Source organism: Phalacrocorax carbo, chromosome 2 (genome assembly GCF_963921805.1).
Source record: "Phalacrocorax carbo chromosome 2, bPhaCar2.1, whole genome shotgun sequence".
In the NCBI taxonomy this organism is placed as follows: domain Eukaryota; kingdom Metazoa; phylum Chordata; class Aves; order Suliformes; family Phalacrocoracidae; genus Phalacrocorax; species Phalacrocorax carbo.
The window spans coordinates 162,372,295-162,390,052 of record NC_087514.1 but is presented as its reverse complement, the minus strand read 5'-3'; the positions used below and the strand labels follow the sequence as shown (position 1 = coordinate 162,390,052).

Below are 17,758 nucleotides of genomic sequence, written 5' to 3'. Positions count from 1 at the left end.
CTTTCCTAGCTTCAAAAAACCCCAAAGAAACAAAGAGGAGGGGTGGGAAAAAGCGCTCAATTTTAGCTTTGGGTAGTGCAAGCTGCTGAACACAGTGTAAAGCTGTCCCGTGGTTACTCCCTCCCCAGACCGTATCTGATACGCCTCGTTGCGGTACGTGGCGTGGTACGTGTCGGAGGGTAGAGCACGCGCGTTGCTATTTGGATCTCTGTTCCTTGTGTTTCAGGCATCTGGTGTTGAAGGCTCGGATATTCCTGATGATGGCAAACTTATAGGATTTGCACAGCTCAGCATCAGCTAAACCATGGTCCCAGGAGATGTTTCCCAACTGAGAACCCACATGTGCATATTCGTAATGCTTCTGTTAGCCTAAAAAAAAAAACCACTACTGCCAAAGAATTGAACTACAGCCCCCTTCCTAGAAGCTTTAACACTTTCCTTAATAGGATCACAAACCTTCCTGAAATTACCGATGGCGTTTACACCTTTTGTAAACAACTCTCATGTTTTTGTATCTGTCATCTCAAACATGCAGATCCAACACGTCATTGCCTGCATGTTCATTTTATTATTGCCTTACTTTAAAGAAAAATACTACTGAGTACGAAGCAGGGGGTTCCACTGCTCTGATGATCTTGCCTAAATGTTTGCTTACATGTGGTTTCATTTTTTTTTTTCACTTGCTAGTTTTGCACAAGTTTTAATACCGAACGGATCTTCTTTTTGTTCTTTACCTGCTTCTCCTTCCATCTGAAACACCGATGTACATGTTGCTTGGGTCACCTGGAGGGCTGAGAAATCTGCTTCTCTTCGGCTGTGTGTGTTTTTTTTGGTTTGGTTATTTTGTTTTTGCAACTGCTGGTTAGAATGCTTGCGCCTGAGAGAGCAAGCCAAGTCTTAACCCACAGGAGGGAGAGCCTTCTTCCCTTGTGTTTGTGTTTTTGAGAAGTTCCTTGACTTTGAGGTGTTAGAAGTCAGCTTCCCTTTGTAAACTGCCTTAATTTTATTGGAATTTTTTTTCTACTATTTTGGTTCTCTCCACATGAGTGCCAGGCGTGGCATGAGGGCTGAACCTTTTCATTTATGTTAAGCAGTCCTTCCTCAAAACATCTTTCTGCATCTTAGATGTAGTCTGTTCTTGAAGCAGACCAGTGAGGCGTTGCTGCCTGGAAAGTGGTCTTTCAGATGATCAACAAAATATCTGTGGTCAGAGGGAGAGGAGACCTGTGTCACCCTGCGTTTGGAAAAGATGCACTTCAAACTGTTCCTCAAAGCCAGGCTGCTGTGCCTGGCCGCGCGAGTCCTCCCGACGTGTTTCCCAGTCCTTTGCAAACTGGTACCCGTGGAACCATCCCTGTCATGTTTTACAGCAATAAAGAATCGCCAGTAGAGTGGTAGTACTGGGCAAGCGAGCGCCGGGCTGCGTCCCTCCTGCACTAATCGCTTGGGTCGTCAGCCTTCTCGTCGGTCCAAGCCTCGACGTTTGATCAGGATGTCACTGAAACCCTGTCACACATGTATTTAGCTTTTATTTCTATGTGGTGTTGAATTTGAGTTTCTACATGAATAATATAAATTATACTCTGAGTTTGATAAGAGACACTTGTAATGCAATATGTGAATAATAAATGGTGTTGATTTTTTTTTTTCTTCCTGCTGTTTCACAGTTGGCCTTTGTAACTGCTCTTGGCTCTGGAGTGTTTTCTACACAGAAATTGTAAGCCTGTAATTTAACACACAGATGGAAACGTGTTTGGTTTCCATCAGCCACAAACAATGCAGAAACAGAGTGTTAAAGCAGAATGACTGAGTTCAATTAGGATTTTTTTTTTTATTTCCAAGTCTTCAGATGAACAATCTGTATTTATATATTGTTCTCTATGAGCAGCTGCGGAAGCTTCCTGAATTGTGCATGTTCTTTTTATACCGCCCTTGTTGCTCTTAGCCTCTAGGTGGATGTTGGGTACGTCCCCATGGGCTATTTGCAGCCCCATGGCTGGTGAGTGTGAAGGGGAGGGAGAGGAGAAAGAGGGTTTGGGAGCAAGAGCATCCCAGGGTGCTGAAGAGATGCTTTCCAGAGCCCAGGAAGTGGGTGCCTGTGAGCAGGGAGTTGGTGGTGGCTGGGTTTGGCCAAGTGTTTGTGTGGCACCTCTGGCCCTTTCTCCTGTTGTCTGACACAAACCACTGCCTACGGCTTCCCTCAGGGAGCTTCTTGGCTTGGGAAGAGCAGGCTGGCATCTCGATTTTCATGTCGCCTTGTGTGGATATGGTTATATTGGAAACCCTTGGGATACTGAGACAACATAGTCTCGTACAGTATTATTTCCCTTCCGCCCGCATGCCATGGGGACCCCCTCGTTCATTTCTGTACTGGTGCTGAGAAAGGTAGGAGTCAAACTGCTCAAATGGAACAATCCATCATCTATTTATTACTCCCCACCTTCCCAAAGCCAGGACCTAGAGAGCTTTAGCTCACCCTAACCCAAGCTCCTTTGTTCTTTAACGGAGAAAACAAGTAAGGAAGAAACGGATGGTTTTTTGCCCTTTAGATCTCCAGATGTTTTGGGTAGGGATCCAAAATATTTACTTGGGCTATTACAGTGCTAGACAACTGTCTTTTCTGATGTTGTTCCAGTAAGTGCCAATGCTGTTCATAATTGTTTTCCAGTGTCATTAAGAATTTGGTTTTTGTGCAAATTTCTGATCCGAACCTGGAAACGGGTTGTAATTTTAAGTTAGTTCCTACTTTTAAGGACAATGCTCTGTTAATGAAAACGGATCCTCTTCACAACTTTGGTGTATTGTAGATTATAATGAAAGATGTAAAATATTCAGGCTTTTTTCCTTTTTTGGACTTTGTATTTTACTGCATGTCTCTAATTTTTAATCAATAAAGAACAAATTGTCCATTGCCACGTGTTCGGTGGGTAGTTTGCGTGTCTTTGGGATGGATGGTGTATTTTGGAGAAGCGTTTGTCTGAGTGGTGTCTGCAACCCCCAGGGCCTTTCTGTTTGGGGCAGTGGGGGGTTCGACAACCCCAGGGAAGACTCGGTGAGGAAGGGGGTGGGGATGCTCTGCAGGAGTTGTGTGCAGACATGGAGCTGGGCTGGCACCTAGGACTGTGCCAGGGGCTTGTCTCCAGCTGAAAGGTTTGGTGTAAGCTCTACATGCCCTGTGGAGCTGGGGATGGGCTTCCCCTGTCCAGGAGCACCTCGGGGCGACAGAAGCACAACTGTGCTCCCTCCTTTCCATCTCCACAATACTTGTTCTTTCTGAATTTAAACCTCTGATCAAGAGGTGCCTCTGAGGTCTCTCCTTTATATCTGTAGTGGAGCCAGGACTTCAGGAAAATGTGCTGATGGCGAGGGGTGGGGCCAGGTATGTCCCCATCTCTCATCATCCTGACCGCTTGTGCTGGTTTTGGCTGGGGTAGTGTTAACTTTCTTCACTGCAGCTAGAATGGGGTGATGTTTTGGACTTGTGCTGGAAACAATGTTGATAACTCAGGGATGTGTTAGTTATCACTGGGCAGGGCTTACACAGAGCCAAGGCCTTTTCTGCCCCTCACCCCACGCCACCAGCGAGCGGACTGGGGGTGCACAGGGAGCTGGGAGGGGGCACGGCTGGGAGAGCTGACCCCAACTGACCCAAGGGATATTCCATACCATATGACGTCATGTTCAGCAATAAAAGCTGGGGGGGAGGTTCAAAGTGGTGGTGTCGATCTTCCCAAGTAATGGTTACACATGATGGAGCCCTGCTTTCCTGGAGCTGGCTGAGCACCCACCTGCCCATGGGAAGCAGTGGATGAATTCCTTTGTTTGGCTTTGCTTGTGTGCGCAGCTTTTGCTTTACTGATAAAACTGTCTTTATCTTAACCCATGAATTTTTTCGCTTTTACTCTTCTGATTCTCTCCCGTCCCACCTGGGGGGAGTGAGCGAGCAGCTGTGTGGGGACTAGTTGCTGTCTGGGATTAAACCACAATGCAGCTCTTAGCTCTAGCTGGGCCATTTCTTTCTGCAAGCACCAGCATCCCCTGCTGCGGCACACTCGTATGCCAGCAGTCGTGATCTGGGCTGCGAGAGTGAGGAGGTGCCTGAAATGAAAGTTCTTGTCCAGGTGTGCAGGTGACATGGCTTGCCAGACTGTCAGGAAGCCTCTTGCCACGAGAATGAAAACTGCTGTGACCTGGCACTGAGCCGCTGCCGCGGTTGTGGCAATAGGTTTGTCGTGGTGAGTGCTGTAATTTGATGGCAGTTAAGCTGAGTGGGCATCTGGACGGCTTCCCCTGCTGTGGTCATCTTTCAGCAGTGACCTTGGCCACAACCTTTTAATGTTATCTAATGTCATGCAAAAGAGCAGTGCCTGGGTGGAAGCAGACTACCTGACTCCTTGGAAAGCCAGCTCTGAAGCGCTGCACTGGAGATACCCTAGTTTTCCTTCACATTCTTCAATATTTCTTGCCCATCTTCCACAAAGGAAGTTTTCAGAAATGAAGGGAAATGTTACCCAAGAAGTAAAACGAATGAGTATTTCTCACTGGAGGCCCCTTTGGAAACTTTTCCCTAATGTATGGCTTCTGTTCCCAAGGTGCTCTGTTGGTTCGGACTCTGACAGCTTTGTTGACACTATTTACCCAGAGCTTAGTGGAGTTTTGTTTGAGCGAAGTCATGGTATCTGCATCAGGAGAAGCAGAACGGGTCTCCCTGCTCAGAGTGTGGGAACGGAAAAGTTTCTCTAAAGCTTCAAGGACTGTCAAGGGCAAGGAGGGGATAGGGATGGTCCAGTTGAAGGCATGTTCCTCAGGTCTTTTGGCTGGGATGTACCCGTGTGAGTTTGCTTAAAAATATGCATCCTTGCTTCAAAACAAAAAAAAACAAACACCGAAGTGGCACTTTTTAAGCTGCCTCTTCCATTCACTCCCTTTCTAAGGCTCTTGGGCTTAGTTTGCCATTTTCTGGATCTTTATTTCTCTTAAGGCATTCCTCTTTACTCACAAACCCAGAAAACTTGATCTTGGGTGAATGTAAATTCCAAGTTTAAGATGGGGGATGGTAAGGGACACTCAGCGTTGCTGAATCTCATCCTCTGCATCTAAGCTAACTTCTTTGTAGCCTTTCCAGTATTTGGCCAAACCCTGCTTAAAAAATCCCAGAGAATTATATCCCAGTTTTGTCTCCCATCACTGCCTCTAAAGGAAATCCCATTATGGACACTCCTAAAGGCTTTCCGTCCTGCCTGAGTCCAGTGCCTCATAGTCCTCCTGTGACTGAATAGTTCGCCCCAATTACCTTCAACCTTGGATGTTTCCCTTTGAGGGTGCTCACTATGAGGTGTCTTCTACTGCCCATGCCTCTGGGCTTCCCTGCTCTTCATACCGCCTCCTGGTCACCTTCTCACAATCTCTCCTCCCAGCTGATGAGCTTCCCTATGGCATGTAACCCCCCTGGAGGGTGTGCACCCCCTGAAATTCCTCTTCCACTTAATGGGAATGCAGCGTGAGTACAAATCCCAATGCAGAACATTGCTTTTTCTTCAAATTACAGGCTCACAGAATCATAGAATGGCAGGGGTTGGAAGGGCCCTCTGGGGCTCACCCCATCCCACCCCTGCTGGAGCAGGCACCCCCAGAGCAGGGGCACAGGGCCGCGTCCAGGCGGGGGGTGAATGTCTCCAGGGAAGGGACCCCACAGCCTCTCTGGGCAGCCTGTGCCCCTGCTCTGGCACCCGCACAGGGAAGGGGTTTGTCCTCATGTTCAGGGGGAACTTCCCGTGTTCCGACTTGTGCCCGTTGCCCCTTGGCCTGGCGTTGGGCACCGCTGAAAAGAGCCCGGCCCCATCCTCCTGACACCCACCCTTCAGATATTTATAAGCACTGATGAGATCCCCCCTCAGCCTTCTCTTCTCCAGGCTGAACAAGCCCAGGTCCCTCAGCCTTTCCTCATATGGGAGATGCTCCAGTGCCCTGGTCATCTTGGTAGCTCTCTGCTGGACTTGCTCAAGCAGGTCCCTGTCCTTCTTAAACTGGGGGGCCCAGAACTGGCCGCAGCGCTCCAGATGTGGCCTCACTGGGGCAGAGCAGAGGGGGAGGAGAACCTCCCTTGCCCTGCTGGCCACACTCCTTTTAATCCAGCCCAGGACACCATTGGCCTTCTTGGCCACAAGGGCCCGGTGCTGGCTCAGGGTCAGCTTGTTGTCCACCAGCACTGCCAGGGCCTTCTCACATACTCATTGTAGCTGTCTACAGCTGCAGGGCTTATCTTGGGCTTACATACTAGTTCCAGGCCTGGGGAAGCCTGGCTCTACAGCTACTGCTGCCAATGTCAGGCATTGGGGAAATTTTGAAAGCAGTTGGTGATTTTGGGCCGTTTCAGAAATGGCTGGTGCTGCTCACCTTGTTTCCATGCCTCAGTGTGGCTTTCCACCAGTTTTGCCAACTTTTTATGATTCCACACGTGCCACATCACTGTGACACCAGCTGGATCCGTGCCATCGGCCCCAACCTGACCGAGGAAGAGCAGCTGAACCTCACCGTGCCCAGGGACGCAGGTGGGGCGTACGAGCAGTGCTCCATGTACTCACCGGTGGACCGGGACCTCGGCTCCATCGTGGCGTACGGCCTGAACGCTACGGAGAAGTGCAGCAGTGGGTGGGTGTACCCCCTAGCCCGTGAGGTGATGCTGGTCGCTCATGTTTGTAGCATATTTTTGTTTCTGATTGCTTCGTGCTGTGGTAAATGGTGTTGTGAAGGCTGGGGTGTGTGAGCTCAAGCAGGGCATGCCTGGAGGCAATGCTCATTCTGTGCTTTGGCTGTGGTGCACAAGGTCTTCCTGAATAGCAGCAGATTGATTCCTTCTGACCTTTACCAAAAGCAATAGGTGTCATGGACACATGCCCTGGTCAGGTCCTAAGGAGGCCATCTCAGGCCAGAGATGTGACTCAGCTCCAGTCAACCATTGTTGCTTCCTCACCTCTTGTTGGGAACCTCCAGCAATGTGGAAACCTTCCCACTCCTTCCTTGTGTTCTCAGTCCAGGCCCTCGGCATCCTTCAGCCTCCTTGATGTGTGATGCCCAGCTCAGGCTCTCCAATGCTGGTCAGAGCAGAACAGACCCCATTTTCTCTCTCATAAGTTCTGGCAGTGTTCTGTGCTAGTCCTCTGGCTCCTGCTTCTCCAGATCCCTGAGACCCGTGACCGGTGTCTGACTGACCCTCCCAGGCTTCCCCATTTAAACCATGACAGAAAAAAGTGAGTCAGGCTGCTTTGTGCTCTGGACTCCTCCTAGCATGGAGCTGGGACACAGCCAGAGGAGATGGCAGGATCAGGCCTGGGAAAGGCTCCCGAGCTCGTGGACACGTGCGATTCTGCTTTTAGTAAGGTTTGGCCTGTCCTGTCTCCTGCCAATGAAGCAGAGCCCAAGGTGAACAGGGGCACCTCGATTTCATCCTCCATCTGAGGTTCCTAGTTGACTTGAATTGACCCAATTTGTGTTGTCCTCCACCTCTACCTGGTTCAGTGTCTGCCAGCTTTTCTCTGTCTTTGGTGCTCTCTGCTTGTGGCTGCTGAGCTGGGCTTGTCCTGAGGGCAACATCTCTCCCTTGGCTGCCCGGGGAGCTGGTGTACTGCCAAGTTTGACCTGTGCGGCTGCCCTGGTCAACCCAAATGGGGCAGCCATGGTCTGGTTTCCATCATGCTTATACAATGCTCTTCCCATGGATCTGTGGGCAGGAGAAGGACCATCCAAGTTGCTTTAGGGCCCTTCTGGAGGTGTTGCCTTGTGGACACCCCAAAGGGGCCCCAGGCAAATGCTCTTCTTACATCAGGGATGAGCCGAGCAGAGTTTGTTTCGTGTTCTCAATGATCATTTTAAGGCAGGAAGGCAGGTGAGCTGAGATTTGCCAAACCTGCCTCAAGCAGCATTGCCCTGTGTCAGATTTCTCCCATCCCTGTATGCCTTCCCCAAGCCTTCCCTGCATATAGCCCCCACCAACCTGCACAGTGGCATGGAATGGGTAGGAAGGGTGGGCGTCCCACGTGTGGGTTGCTCGTGGTTGCACAGGGAAGCTGCAAAAGGTGAAGGAAATGCAGTCTCCTGTCACCTGGGACCACAGCCAACCGGCCACCCTTCCTGGTCTCTGGCTCTGCCCATCCATTAGCATGACTCCCTTTATTCCCCTGGACTTTTCCCAGCTCTGCATCACGCTGGGCTGTCTCGGCCCCTCTGAACTTTGCTTGCCCGAGTGGAACCGCCGGGGACCGTCTCAGCAGTTCAGCAAATTCAACTCCTGCAGTTGCTTTGGAGAAGAGTCTTTTTCCCTGTCATTGCCACCTAGCCCTGGCAGAGAGGGTGATCTAGGTTGCCTGAAACAGGGGTCCTTCTGCTCCAGCCAGCACCGTATGTTTGTGGGTGGCACAAAGATGATTAATACATTACACAGTGTACTTAGGACAGGTAAAACATCAGGCATTAAGTCTATCCTGACTTTACATATTTGTGGTGGCTGCCTACAACTGAAGAGCTTATCTTAGGTTTAAACATTAATTCCAGCCCTCTGGAAAGTCTGTCCCAACACTGTCCTGTTCCAGATGCAGCTGCCAATGTCAGGCATTGGGGAAATTTTGAAAGCAGTTGGTGATTTTGGGCCGTTTCAGAAATGGCTGGTGCTGCTCACCTTGTTTCCATGCCTCAGTGTGGCTTTCCACCAGTTTTGCCAACTTTTTATGATTCCACACGTGCCACATCACTGTGACACCAGCTGGATCCGTGCCATCGGCCCCAACCTGACCGAGGAAGAGCAGCTGAACCTCACTGTGCCCAGGGACGCAGGTGGGGCGTACGAGCAGTGCTCCATGTACTCACCGGTGGACCGGGACCTCGGCTCCATCGTGGCGTACGGCCTGAACGCCACGGAGAAGTGCAGCAGTGGCTGGGTGTACCCCTCAGCCCCACCGCCATCCCTGCTGACCGAGGTTTGTAAACACCTTTTGACATGCCGGGGACTTGGAAGGGATGGGACACTCAAATGGCCACCCTGTCCTGCAGTTCAGGTGAAGGTGGTGCTGGCTGTGGTGCAGCAGGGCTGGGCTGATATTTACATGAGCTGTTATTTGGGGACCTTGGCTCCACCACCAATTCCAGAAGTGTGGTCCTGGAGTGGTTGCAGGCAAGCAGGCTGCAATACAGGTGTCAGCGGAGCCACAGGCAGAGCCGGTAGAGACGTTAATCACTCTTGGTGGGACCTTTTGGGTCTCCCTGCCCCAGCTGCCCCTCTGCAGACTGAGGGTAACTTTTCAACTTGTCCCCATGTCCAGCTCTGTGCTTCGGACACCCCAGCCAGGGGAAGGGGGCAGGGCTCAGCACTTGGTTTCTCCTCCCATGCAGGGTGGGGTGTCAGGGCAGGGAGCTGTGGGGTGTCTGTCTCGGGGTCTCAGCATGGAGACTTCAGCTCAGGGTTGTTGCAAACAGCTTGAGTTCCTCACTGCTCCTCCCTCTGTGTGGAGGTAACAGGTTTGATAAGGAGAGGAGAGCTTGCAAAGCCACACATCTGACAGTCACCAGGAGCTTCAGCAACACCAACAGTGCTCCAGTGAGCAGTGCTAACCTTCTTTCAGTGCTTTCTGACCTCTCTGTGTTTGCTATACATGCTTTTCCTTATGTGACTCTTTCTATAGATGCCTGCTAGATGCTGGCAGTTGAGAACATCTCTAACAGAAACTGCTTGGCCTGGGGATCACATTTTGGGAGGGAAGCCAGTCTAGGAGAAGCAAGGTGCTGGACCTTCTGTCCCAAGTCCCACTTTAAGCAAAACTTGCCAAATAGGAGGCTCCCCTCGGGGTACCTGGGCTGGAGAGGAGTCCAGCGGGTCCCAGTGCTTGGGAGAGGGGCACCACTGAGTGCCCCATGGGTTTGTCCCACCTCTGACTTGTGTGTTATGTGCACACCATGGAGAATCGCATCCTTGGAGGTGGGATCAGAAAGCATCTGGAGCCTGTCAAGAACAAAAGCATCTGTGTTTCCTTCCTCCAGTTTGACCTGGTGTGTGACAGGAAGGACCTGAATGACATCTCCCAGTCCATCTACATGATGGGGCTTCTCTTTGGATCCATGATCTTTGGGCCACTAAGTGACAGGTGAGGAGACACAACCACCCTCCCAGGGTCTGTGCAAAGCCAGCAGTGCACAGAGCAGCACACTGCTCCCAGCCTGGCTGGTCACTGCACCCTGTGCATTTTGTCACTGCCCCACACTAACAGGGACCCTGACCAAAGTCCTCAGGTCCTGTGAGGACATGGCCACAGCAGGGGTGGAAGGGAGAAGGGTACAGCTTGTGCACAGGGTGCTTCACATGTCAACTGGGAGTCCAGTCTGAGCCTCTTCACCCTCAAGAGAGGGCAATACAGGCACTGTGTAACCCACAGGGGTGTCCCCCATCTCCATGGGAATCTCTCCAAACACCAACTGTGTCTTCCCTCTTCCTCCTCAGGATCGGCCGCCAGCCAGTCATTCTGATTTCCGTCTTCCTTCAGGGCTTGTTTGGTGTAGGGATTGCCTTTGTGCCCCATTTCTATGTGTACATGGCCTTTAGATGTGTTGTGGGAGCTACGGTGACAGGGATCGCCATGACGATACCAGCCTTGGGTGAGTAGGATGCTCTTGCCCTGAGGCAGACAGACATGGCCTCTCACAATGGAATAGGAAAGGTCTGTAAAGGAAAAAAATCATCACGTATAACTTGAAAACACTGTGGTGAGGACAGGTCTTGCTCTGCACTGTCCTTTGGCACTTTGGCATCTCCTCAAACCTGAGTGAGAGCCATTGGGAGCATCTCTCCCATGCCAGTCCTCAGAGGAGGGCAAGGGGACAGCCTCCCAGTGCCGGAGATCAGTGCAGTGAGAGAGCCCAGAAGCTCTGGGGCATGATTGATTTGGGACCCAGCTCTGCCCCAGTGAGGGTCTCTGTGGATGCTGAGACCAAAGAGGTGACATACCTGAGCTTCATATCCTCCTGCAGAGGACCAGGACACTGTGACAATAAGCAGAGTTGATGCATCACATGAAACACTGGTGACTTGTATGTGTGACTAATGCCGGACCTCTGACTGCTGGTCTCCTCTCCTCACCTCCGGGAGAGATCTTCTCCAGGGGAAACACACTGTTTGCAACAGGGGAAATAATTTCCATGGATGACTCTGAACTCTGAACCTGCATTCTTCTTTTCAGCTACAGAATGGGTTGGTGTCTCCTCTCGGCCAAAGGCAGTGCTTATTTCTCACTGCGCTTTCGCCATCGGACAGATGCTTTTGGCTGGCTTGAGTTACGGTATTCGCAACTGGAGGCTGCTGGAGATTGCAGGATCTGCTCCTATATTTGTCTATTTCTTCTTCATCCGGTATGTGGGATGTGGGCAGAGCTCCTTGCAGACACTACAGCACAAAGTGTGAGGGGTGGCAGTAGTGCGGAGGCAGCAGCTGAAGAGCAGGCGGGGTCTTTCCCATTATAGTGCAGATGCTGGAGAGACTTCTGCAGAGCTCAGCACATCTCCCTCTGTCACTGGACCCCTGAGAGCAACACCTGCTTTGCCTCAGGTCCTCAAATGTGGCCTTTGGGACCTAAATGTAGGCCTGGAAAACCTGGCCTGAGGAGGTATTTAGAACCCCTCCATCACATGTGATGCCCATTGGTGGCTGGACTGGTTGCAGGGAGATGGGCTGTGGGGAAACTCAGCAGGCCATGGCAGCATCTCCTGATTTCACCTCCTTGCCAGGGTGCTACCAGAATCGGCTCGGTGGCTGGTGACAAAAGGCAGGATAGAAGAAGCTAAGAAGCTCCTTCAGAAGGCAGCATCCATCAACAAGCGCACCGTCCCACCAGGACTCCTGGAACAGGTACCTCTAACGGCACGGGCAACTGCTCGTTGCCTTCAGAGACTTTCCTCTGTGCTTGGCTTTGTAGCAGCCCTCGGAGCTGACGTCCCCCAGTAAACATCCTTCCGTGCCCACCGGGGATGATTTGGGCGTGGGCTGGGGGTGACTCCAGCTTCAGCCGCTTCGCACAGCGACAAGGTCAGGGAAGGGGCACAGCTTCTGCTGAGGCTCAGTCTGGGGCTTTCTGGAGTCCACCTTGGGAGGTGGGAAGGACCCAGACGCTTCCCTGGCTTTCCTTCAGCAAGGATTGCAGGAGTGCTGGGGATGAGCATGAGGTCTCTGTTTAGCCTGTGGGTTTCCCCGTATAAATGCCCAGAGCGGGGTTTACCTCCTTGCCCACGCCAAAGTCCCCGCACTGGGGAGAGGTTCCTGCCGAGGAACCTCTTAGTCAGCAGCTGCTGCGTTGGGCACCCAGAGCACAGGCACAGGAACCCAGCCCCATGGGACCGCCTTCCCTCCCAGAGCAGGTTGGGGTCACAAGCCTGTCCCGCTGAGGCTTTCCTTCGACCGCATCTGGAAGAGGAGTTAGCCATGGGTTGCCTTGGCCTGGTTTGACTCTTTGTCTTTCTGCATTTTGAAGCTGAAGCCTGAGACACAGACCAAGTCTGGAAGTATTCTGGATCTCTTTCGGAAGAAGCATCTTCGGAAGGTGACATTAATCATGTCATGCACCTGGTAAGACACCCCCTGGTCCTTCCCATCTGAACTTCTAGGTGAAGAAGACAAGATTGAGAGTTGGTCATAAGTGTAAATTCTCCTCATAGTTTTTGGTTGCTACCGATGGAGATTTCTGTTTCTGGCTATTCAAGATTCAATGTGATTTTTGGGAAAAATTATAACCGTCCCAGCTTTGGCAGTACTATGGTATTGGTCTGGCTTTATGTTCCCTTGGAAATGCTGTGGCTTGGTCATAATGTTGTCATTGGAGATCAATATTGTGTTTGCTCATTCCCAATAGATATGATCAGTGCCACCCTGTCCGGCTTTCAGGTTTGTGAACAGCCTTGTGTACTATGGGCTGAGTCTGAACGTGACAAATTTTGGTCTGGACATCTACCTGACCCAGCTTGCATTTGGAGCAGTGGAAATCCCAGCCCGTGTGAGTTGTATCTTCACACTGCAGTGGTTTGGGAGGAAGAAAACCCAAACTGTTCTCCTGCTGCTGTCTGGCCTGGTGTGTCTGATCATCACTGGCATCCCTGAAGGTGAACAACCTCTTCTCATCCTGAGATGAAAACCTCTGGAATAGGGAGACACAGAGCCCCAACCCTTCCCTTGCTGGTGCAGGTCTTGTCCTCCCAACCAGGCTGGCTCTCATCTCCAAGGGCGTTTGCTGACCCTGGTGCCATGGCCACAAGGGACTTGGTCAACTCCCTAAGGCCCATTCTGATCAACTAACCTTGGCCTGCTGATTGCAATAGGAAAGGGTAGTGATGAGCCTGGTAGGCCACCTATGAGCAAGGTTGTCCTCTAGGAAAATTAATAAATGGGGAGGTGAGATGATGGATGCAAAGTGTGCTGAAGGTGGCCCCGGGCCAGAGCTGCTCCTTGGTCCAAGTTCAGGCACTGTTCAGAAGTGATGGCTCCCTGCAGGTGATACAGTTGTTACTGTGCATCCCCAGCCTTCATCCCCAAGTGGTGCTGGGCTGTCCCTCATCCCACAGCGGTGGTCTCTCCTCCTTCCCTCAGACCAGCCCATGGCATCAACTGTCCTGGCCATCATTGGCAAGTTTACTGCCTCGGCCTCCTTCTCTACCTCCTATGTCTACTCCGCAGAGCTCTTCCCCACAGTCATCAGGTGAGATCTCCCCATGCATCAGAGCTTCCCTCCACCATGGCTGGTGGCGGCGGTGGGGCAAGAGCCCAGTTGTCCGCACGGCCACAGTCGGTCCCATGGTGGCCCAGGAGATGCTGAGCTCTGCCCTCGCTTCCCACCACCCCTCGCTCCCACAGGCAGACCGGCACGGGGCTGTGCTCGATGTCGGCGCGGGTGGCAGGGATCATGGCCCCGCTGATCCGCCTCCTGGGCCAGTACCACCGGGCCATCCCCATGGCCATCTTTGGGAGTGCCCCTGTGGTGGGGGGGCTGCTCTGCATCCTGCTGCCCGAGACCCGTGGTATCGACCTGGTGGATGACACAGAGGGCGGCCACCCCCGAGCTGAGGTGGGTGCCCAACAGTGCTTGTGCTGCCTTTTGAGCAGGGACATGGGGTGCCAGCGCTGCAGGAGGCCATCAGAATTACATGGGCTAGGGGTTTCTTCAAGGGCTTACAGTGGTGGGAGGGCAAGGATTGGGGCTTCCCAATGCGGAGGGAGTGGAGGAGGCCCCATAACCCTGCCTATGGTGGTGACCCCTTTGTTCCTGTCGTTGGAATGGAAGGACTCCAGGAGTAGCCAGCACTTCACTTCGGTCCCCACCTGCCCTTCCACCATGTCATCTGGCTTTCAGCCTTGTGTAGCTCCCAGCACCCCATTGCCCATGGAACAGGGTAGAATTGCACCCTAATACTTTTGTTGGGAGAAGATTGTCTGTAGGGGCCCAGAGAGTGAGTGGCAAAGGGGAAGCCAGATTGCTAAAGGCTACATGTCTCAGAGAAGGCTGCTGCCAGCTCATAATGGGTCTTTCTTTGCTTTTATACTCTTTTCCCTTTCATTAGGTCTGTGAAAATGCCAACAGCAGCTCTGAAAATGAACACATGCAAGGAAAAGATGGTGGCCAAGACAATGAGTACACGAAGACCACTCGCTTCTAGCTGAGCCTGCAAGTAGCTGTAGCTAAAGGCAACCTAGTGCTGTGCTAGGACAGGCAGGGTCTCCATTTGCAGGACACCACCACCTCTGAAGCAGTCACTGCCAATTCTTGGTTTTCCTTTTCTTTTTTTGCCTTCCTATATCTCCCTCTATAGCTTGTCCTCAGGCACTGCATGCTGTCTCTGGTGTTCAACAGTGCTCTCAATGGAGAAAAGCTGATGCTTTTCATTTAAGGGAAAAAAGAAAGAAATCAGAAAACAGGATGGAGGCAACATTTTCTCTTCCTTTTTCCTGTCCCATCTCCAGGAATGCGAGATTGTAAACTTTGCCCAAGTGAGACACCTTCTAGAGCACTGACTAGCCTTGCAACAGAGTACTGTGCTCACTAAGAGAAAGCCAGAGCAGATGCAGCACTGAAAATAATCTCACACTTGCAAGAAGGAGTGATTTCTCCTGACTGTCTAGCATGATCTTCTCCCCCTCTCTTAAAAGCACTCCTTTTTATTTTCTTTTTTAAATTTGAGACACTCAGCTGAGAAAAAAAAAAGATGCAATGGAAGATAGAGCAAGACGTGAGCAAGGATGTCTAACAGGCAGCAGAATTTTCATCTTAGTGCTGGTGGCTTTGAATTGAAGCATGTCATGATGCTCTGTGCACAGAAGATTGTGCTGTCGGGCTGTGGTGTAGGACCACATTAATTTGTCTGTTCCAGGAAACTGAGAGATGTTGTGGCAATTGGTCTTTTAGAGGAAAGCGCATACCTTTCTGGGAACTCTCAGGTCTGTTCTACTCTGTTCTAGTCTATTCCTTCTTGCTGTCTACATGTTTTCCATGGATCCAAGTACCCCTCGGATATGCAGTTTGATGAAGACAGAATTTTAGATAAAATCAGTGACATGAGACAATGCCCCATGAGGAGGGGCTGCCCGTGGTGCCATCTTTTCTTTGGCACTGCTTTTTGAAGGATTTGCTGTGGTGCTCCTCTTCAGTGGCCCTGAGCACAGATGAGCTCAGCCCATCGCCTGAGGGCACTCTTTCCTTGGCAAAAGCTGGGGGCTGCCTCCTTCGGGCTTTTATGGAAAATAAGGCATTGAGGGTAAAGGCTGAGGGAAGAGCTTGGAGCAAAATGCACAATTATTGAGTCAACCATGACTTCTTTTGGGAATTCTGCTCTGAGACTCTCTGTTTCAGCTCACTTCATAAATAAAGGTGTCCAAGCACATCTAATGTACTTCTGCTTCCATCTCATTCATGGCTCCAGTAGGCTGAAGATCAATTTAATCTGCTTTTCTCTAGACCACTGCACCTGGGTGGTCTGGAGACCACTGGATGGTACACTTTTGGCTGAAGAGCACCTGAATAGCTTGGCTTATGATGTTTTGCCCAGCTCAGCAGCAATGGGAGGATGCTCAATGGTTTTGCTGTGCTTTAATGTCACTGCTACCTGGTCCACACATGGACTTGCACCGTAATAAATAGAGCTTACAGTATAGAGTCGAGCTAGGTGTGGTGGACTAGCGTGTGAGAATACACTTTAGCATTCATAAAAGGGGATGTTTTGGGCCCTCACCATGATGAGGCTTTGGGCAAAGGGAAAAAATTGCTTCAGGTGACCTGAAGGGATAACTAGGGGAAAGAGGATGACCCCATAGCCAAGGGGAGGGGGCCAAAAAGATGAAGGGAAGGTGAGAACAAAAGGGGGTAGTGAGGCTTAGCTGGGAAAGGCAGATGCAAGACCTTAATAGAGTGGCTTACCAAGCCATGACTGGAGGGCCAGCTGTGGGAAGGTGCTCAAAGTGGCAGTGGTGAGCAAATGCCAGGGATGCTGTAAAGGGTTTGCTAAGGCATATCAAGTAATGTCAAGCCCTATTATATCAGACATGGGAGTGAGGCCCTTCTCCAGCACTTACACCCTCACACCTGTTTGTGGTCAGGTCAGAATCTCTCCACCTCTGTTTCCCCTTTGCGGGAGATCCAGGTTCACGTATCAGTGGGGATCCTCCCCACTGCCGAGGAAGCTGGTCAGGAAGGCCAGAGGTATCTGAGGCATGGAGGGGCAGCAGAGCCTGGCCTGGCTCTGTTCCCCAAGGTGAGGTGAGGAGCTATGGGGTGAAACAGCTCCTGTTGCCAGAGGAGACCCACAGGGACCACTGAGACAACCAGTGCATTCTCCATGTCAATGACACCAACAAACTGTGCTGCAACCCTGACTCCTGGCTGTGGGGCAGAGGTGTCAGGATCCTGGACCCTGCCCTTTGACTAGTGGACATTGCCCTGTCCTTCCTCCCGACACCATGCTGGGAAAGCCCCAGATCCATGACCAGAGCAAAGCTTGCAGAAAGGGACCCAGCTGGGAATGGCTGAGGAGGTGAGGAGAAACAGCATTAATGCTGCTCTCATGACTCTTTGCAATGAGACAATGCCAAAGCCCAGATCCTGCAAATGTCGTGCCCCATCTCCAGGCATGGCCGGGTTCCATGTGACATTGGTGAGATTTTGTGCACCAAAGCCAAAGCACAAAATTAGTATCACCTCTGGGCATGTCTGGCCGGGACACAAGACACTCCAGTCTTCAAAACACTATTTACTACAGCATAAAGCAATTGGCAACAAAAGGATGCCACAAACCTGAGTGACCGGCCTCCTTCTTCAGCCAAGAGTCGCGCTGTGGTTTGAGGAGATAGCTTCAAGAGAGGGCACCAAATATTCTCTCCTTGCAAACAAGCAGTGCAGGAGAGGAGGCCACCCTTCTCTTCCTTTTGTATGACACTAGATGACACTAAAATATTGTGGCTGAGCTGGCAGAAGCCAACCAAGGTCACTATTAAAGGCTGTGACTGGGGAAAGCTGTCCAGATGCCCACTCAGTTTAACTGACATTGAATTGCAGTGTACACCACACAATTCAGGAAGCTTCCGCAGCTGCTCATAGAGAACAATATATAAATACAGATTGTTCATCTGAAGACTTGGAAATAAAAAAAAAAAATCCTAATTGAACTCAGTCATTCTGCTTTAACACTCTGTTTCTGCATTGTTTGTGGCTGATGGAAACCAAACACGTTTCCATCTGTGTGTTAA

At 51.1% G+C, this 17,758-nt stretch overlaps 2 protein-coding genes across 2 annotated transcripts in view; both read left to right on the top strand.

Moving 5' to 3' along the window:
- OXSR1 (oxidative stress responsive kinase 1) overlaps window positions 1–2,911 on the top strand; it is a 92,632-nt gene extending 89,721 nt beyond the window's left edge. Inside the window, exon 18 of the mRNA XM_064445112.1 lies at window positions 227–2,911. Coding sequence (XP_064301182.1) covers window positions 227–301 — 75 coding nt within the window. The 3' untranslated portion in view covers window positions 302–2,911. The remainder of the gene's footprint in view (window positions 1–226) is intronic.
- A 5,420-nt stretch (window positions 2,912–8,331) lies between these two features.
- LOC104052648 (solute carrier family 22 member 13-like) lies at window positions 8,332–15,900 on the top strand. The gene is made up of 10 exons (XM_064445111.1): window positions 8,332–8,972; window positions 10,030–10,133; window positions 10,487–10,641; window positions 11,223–11,391; window positions 11,767–11,887; window positions 12,507–12,601; window positions 12,917–13,131; window positions 13,616–13,724; window positions 13,880–14,090; window positions 14,584–15,900. Exons 1-10 carry the CDS (start codon window positions 8,589–8,591, stop codon window positions 14,677–14,679), a joined length of 1,659 nt encoding a protein of 552 aa, XP_064301181.1. The 5' UTR covers window positions 8,332–8,588; the 3' UTR covers window positions 14,680–15,900.
- The last annotated feature ends 1,858 nt before the right edge of the window (window positions 15,901–17,758 follow it).

Coding starts and splice junctions, on each gene's coding strand:
- LOC104052648 (XM_064445111.1), top strand. CDS start 8,589: ATGCAGCTGCCAATGTCAGGCATTGGGGAAATTTTGAAAGCAGTTGGT. Junction 11,888..12,506: donor CACCAGGACTCCTGGAACAG/GTACCTCTAACG, acceptor TGCATTTTGAAG/CTGAAGCCTGAGACACAGAC. Junction 13,132..13,615: donor CATCACTGGCATCCCTGAAG/GTGAACAACCTC, acceptor TCCTTCCCTCAG/ACCAGCCCATGGCATCAACT.